The sequence below is a fragment of the Pyrus communis genome, chromosome 10 (assembly GCF_041283825.1).
Source record: "Pyrus communis isolate YQ-2024b chromosome 10, ASM4128382v1, whole genome shotgun sequence".
NCBI lineage: Eukaryota > Viridiplantae > Streptophyta > Magnoliopsida > Rosales > Rosaceae > Pyrus > Pyrus communis.
The window spans coordinates 4,874,654-4,879,302 of NC_142574.1; the positions used below are offsets into that span (position 1 = coordinate 4,874,654).

Below are 4,649 nucleotides of genomic sequence, written 5' to 3' on the forward strand. Positions count from 1 at the left end.
TGTTGGGTAATTGCTTAAACGGTTATACTCATACCCATAACCGTTTATAAACGGTTAACCATACCCATTTAATTGTAAACGTTTAGTACTCATTTACCCATTTATCCTTTCTTTTTTACCATTTACTCATTTTTCACTCGTTCACATGTTTTTTTAACAACTTGAAAATTAAAAAAGAAAAATTTGTCATAATTTTTTTTTTTTTGACAATTAAACACCGTTATTCATCATACATTTCCACATTTTAATTTTTAAAGTCCTTATACCATTCTAATAATTAAAATAATAGTTTACGAACGATATTTTTAACTGTTATCCATAAAGGTAATATAAAATTTGCTAAGTATTCTTGGGTTACAAAAATTGTTAAAAGATAATATTCTTGGGTTATTTAACTCGGAATGTAAAGTACTAAGATAATATATATAATGGACCATAAAATTTAAAGTGGTTAAGGAAAACTATATTATATTAGCTACAAAAATCATGCGTTATAGTCAATAGCATTGAACTAAAGTTTTGTCCGATAGGGAACATAGTTTATGTTAATTTTACATATACTCATAACCATCTATTTAAATTTCATAAGTAAATTGTTTATTTATCTAAACGGTTATTTAACCGTAATCATAAAATTTAAATGAGCAGTAACCTCGGTTATGTTAAGGGTATTTGCCCATCCCTACCCAAAACGCTAAAAACCACTCTAGTCTCCGTCTCTCTCCTCCCCTTCCCTGACCCCGTCTCTCTCAAGCCCTCGTGGTTGTCGAAGACTGACAAACACTTGGACACGCAGAAAAGAGTTAGGGCAAATCAAGATGATCATCCCAGTGCGCTGTTTCACCTGCGGCAAGGTACCCCCAATTCTCCCTTTACCTAACCGTAGGCCTGGGTTTTCTGCCCCTCTTAGTTTTATTCAGCGTTTCGATAGGGTTTTGGATTTGGGGATGACTGAATAATTGGTGTTTAATTTTAGGTTATCGGAAACAAGTGGGATACGTATCTCGACCTGCTGCAGGCCGATTACACTGAAGGGTAAGTTGCTCAATTTTGGATTTTTAAAATTTAATAATGTCAATGATTCTTTCTTTGTTTATGCTAATGGAGGCATGTTGTGAATTGCACAATATAATGTCAAAAACCAGTTCTGTAATGCTTAGGCATAAACATAGACTAGGGTTTAATTGGGTTGATTATGAGGGGATTATGACGATATGTATGTTGTACGATTGGCAGAAAAACAAATAATAAAATAGGCTATTACAATGACATGGATACGAGGTTTTTCGATGACCAATTCTCATTTTTCAGTTTTGACAGACTAATCAGTTGGGTGTAGTTTATCGATCCTTGAATGGTGCATAATCTGTTTCCATGATTTTTACTGTTACATCTGCGTGCATAATAAAATAGGCCTTGTATTGACATGGATGAGAGGTTTCTCGACGGGCAATGCTCATTTTTCAGTTTTGACAGACTAATCTGTTGGGTGTAGTTTATCGATCCTTGAATGGTCATAATAAAATAGGCCTTGTAATGACATGTATAAGAGGTTTCTCAATGGGAAACGCTCATTTTTCAGTTTTTACGGAGTAATCAGTTGGGTGTAGTTTATAGATTCTTGAATGATGCATAATATGTTTCCAATATTTTTTTCTGTTGCATCTGTGTGCATACAATGAGTGTCCACAATCCACATTGGAGTTTAACGTGCAGACAAATAGCTATAAGTAATTTTAAAAGTGTACTCATCACCGGTTGTAGACAGCCAGCGTGAATTGTAGGAATAAGTTATCAAACTAGTTTGTTCTAGAAGAGAGTTTACTAACTGGTTTGAATTTTCTGGAATACAGAGACGCACTAGATGCATTGGGTCTGGTCCGCTACTGCTGCCGGCGTATGCTTATGACTCATGTTGATCTTATCGAGAAGCTTCTCAACTACAATAGTAATCTCTCTCTCTCTCTCCCTCCTTCCCTCTCTCTCTCTCTATACACATGCACAAAATCTACTAAAAACGTGTCCGAGAATTCATGTACTAACACAGTGACTCTGGGCTTTGTTACAGCTTTAGAGAAGTCTGACGCCAGTTGAGGAAGCTCGTGTAACAAGTGCGAGATGCTCGTTTTATGTGATCTTTGTCAAGTGTCTTAATGTGGTAAAACCTTCCATGTTGTTTTGTCTGGATCACCATCGATCCTTATTACCATACTTAGAAACTTGAAATGTCTAATATGATTATCTATATGTAGGGAGATACTTATGTATGCACTTGATGCATTTATGTTGCTGCACTAGTTTACGAACTTATTAAATAGAATGAAAGACTGAATGCTTCTGACAAAAAGTAGTGTTATTGTTAGTGTTCCTTGATCTAAATGATGATGGTATGCAAACTTTCGTCTTGCATGTAACTTTGGTGTGATTTGTTCACCATGCTACTGTAGATGCAGGATTTCTAAGGTCAGGTTCCAGGAACATGGTTTGAATTGCTCTTAGTCACAGGGGATAGTTTTTAGAAAAATGGTGGAATGTTGGGAAAAAGAAACAGGCCAGGAACACGGTTCCACCTGATATCTTTTTGTTTTCCTCCCACCTCCACATAAGTGAATTCCCTGAACTCATCCTCCCTTCCTGTTTCTAGGTATTGACACCTAGAAACAGTTCTAGTGTTTATTGTTCTCTCCTTTTCCATGGCTTTTTTTGGCCGCGTGATTGTTTTCTTCCGAGCAATTTACTCGTTTGTTGTGGAAGAAAGAACAATCTCCAAGTGGAATTGTGGGTGTTTTCTTACCTTCAAGAATTATAGGCTATTGTTACTGGCAGTCATGAACGGTCACCTTGTATTTGCTCTCCTAACACCAATTAGAGGACAGGACTTGTTTCAAGTGCAAATAGCAGCATCCTAAGTGTCTGTTTGGTATCCTATTGAAAGATTTTCAACATTTCTCAAAACATTTCTTAAGAACATGAACACCTCTTGAAAACAATTTTCTTTAAGACTTAAAAACTTGTTTAGTATGAGATTCAAAATAGTTTTTAAATTTTTAAATTTAAAATGGACAAAGAAGTCCAAAGAGAGGTTGCAAAAGAGGGAGAAAGAGGAGAGGAGGGAAAAATAAAATAAAATAAAAGCGAGGATTGGAGAAGTGAGAAAGAAGAGAGGATCCAAGGAGCTAAAAAGGAGGAGAGAGGAGGGGGAAAAAAGTGAGGATTGGATAAGTGAGAAAGAAGAGAGGATCCGAGGAGAGAAAAAGGAAGAGAGAGAAGAAAAAAAGAGATTTGGAGTGAGAGGGGAGGGGGTAGAGAAAAAATGAGTAGGTTTAGGTTAACTCTTCAAGTAACGGGGTTACAAATGCAACCGTTGTGATTAGAATAGTACTAATCTATTCAAGGATGGCGGTATTTTGCGCAGGTTAACTAATTATGGAATGCTAATCAGGTGGATTAGTCACTTACCATGAAGGTGATGGTATGTATGCTATTGAAGACCTGCTTGATGCGTTTTCTGCTTTGCCCCACTCACATTATGGTTGATTGCATCCGGCCGACTGTATTTGACGTAACATCCACGCATTCCTTTTTATAATTCTTGCACTCTTTGAAATTGTAGTCGTCGTGTCAAATGAATTGAAAACGGTCAAAATGACATGTGAGGGCACCACCCTATATATGTAACTCACTGACATGTGAGAGAAATTGGGGCAATTTTAGCTTTTCATGTCAGGTGGATTGACTTGTACATTCAATATCTCAATGATATTCAACTTTAGAAAATGCGCCTCAATGACATCCTTATTTGTAAGGAAATTGCGGGAGTGAGGGTCACAATTTTCATCTCCAATAATGATTAAAGCTCGTAAGAATAACAGTTACGGCGAAAGTTATAGTTTAACCAGTGAAGGACCACTCCTGAATAGGACTTTATAGCACAAGATTTTTTAGAAGGAATTGGGTCCACTCTGGATCTTAATGTCCGGAACCTAGGAATAAAAAAAAATTTAGACTAATTGAATCTAAATGTTCTTATGAACTCATCCCGTTGGTTCATTTCACACAAACAAAATGATTTTTTCTGCCACACAAATCAAATGCTAAATTTTTGGATCTCTAAACTCCGAACACTAACATCTGAAGTGAATCCAATTAAGTTTTAAAGACGCTCTCGGTTTATTATTGATAGAGATGATTAGAGATGAAAATATAAATAAGCCAAATAAAACGAGGAATTAAATAAATAACTTTATACATTGAAAATTGTTGCCCTACCAAACATCATAAAAACGTCAAAACCTACTTTTGTGTCATGGTGAAGTGACAACTTGAAATCATCACATTATTTCCTTTGCGGAAATTTAAATACACTCTTCACCGTAGGATTTCATTATTCACATTATACATCACGGTAACATTTCGAGCTTAAGATAAGGTCTCTTCGGAATACAAATCATTCAGTAAAGATAATATCTGCAAAATAAAACAAAAAATTTAAGTCATTTAGTCAAATAATTATAATAAATAGGATAATTTTTTCATAATATTTTTATTAATTTTGAACATCTAATTTCATGTAGTTCAATGGCTAAATGATTTTGTTTTACATAGTGCTTTATAAATAAATTAAAAGGAAAACTAATGAATATGGCTTT

At 35.2% G+C, this 4,649-nt stretch overlaps 1 protein-coding gene across 1 annotated transcript; it reads left to right on the forward strand.

Moving 5' to 3' along the window:
- The first annotated feature begins 675 nt into the window (after nt 1-675).
- LOC137729474 (DNA-directed RNA polymerase subunit 10-like protein) lies at nt 676-2,347 on the forward strand. Its single transcript, XM_068468436.2, has 4 exons — nt 676-854; nt 977-1,035; nt 1,854-1,948; nt 2,069-2,347. The coding sequence occupies exons 1-4, from the start codon at nt 819-821 to the stop codon at nt 2,092-2,094; spliced, it is 216 nt and encodes a 71-aa protein (XP_068324537.1). The 5' UTR covers nt 676-818; the 3' UTR covers nt 2,095-2,347.
- The last annotated feature ends 2,302 nt before the right edge of the window (nt 2,348-4,649 follow it).

Bases quoted from the DNA above. Each gene is read 5' to 3' on its own strand.
- LOC137729474 (XM_068468436.2), top strand. From the start codon at position 819: ATGATCATCCCAGTGCGCTGTTTCACCTGCGGCAAG. The intron at 855-976 runs GTACCCCCAATT...GTTTAATTTTAG, and splicing joins GCTGTTTCACCTGCGGCAAG to GTTATCGGAAACAAGTGGGA. The intron at 1,036-1,853 runs GTAAGTTGCTCA...TCTGGAATACAG, and splicing joins CAGGCCGATTACACTGAAGG to AGACGCACTAGATGCATTGG.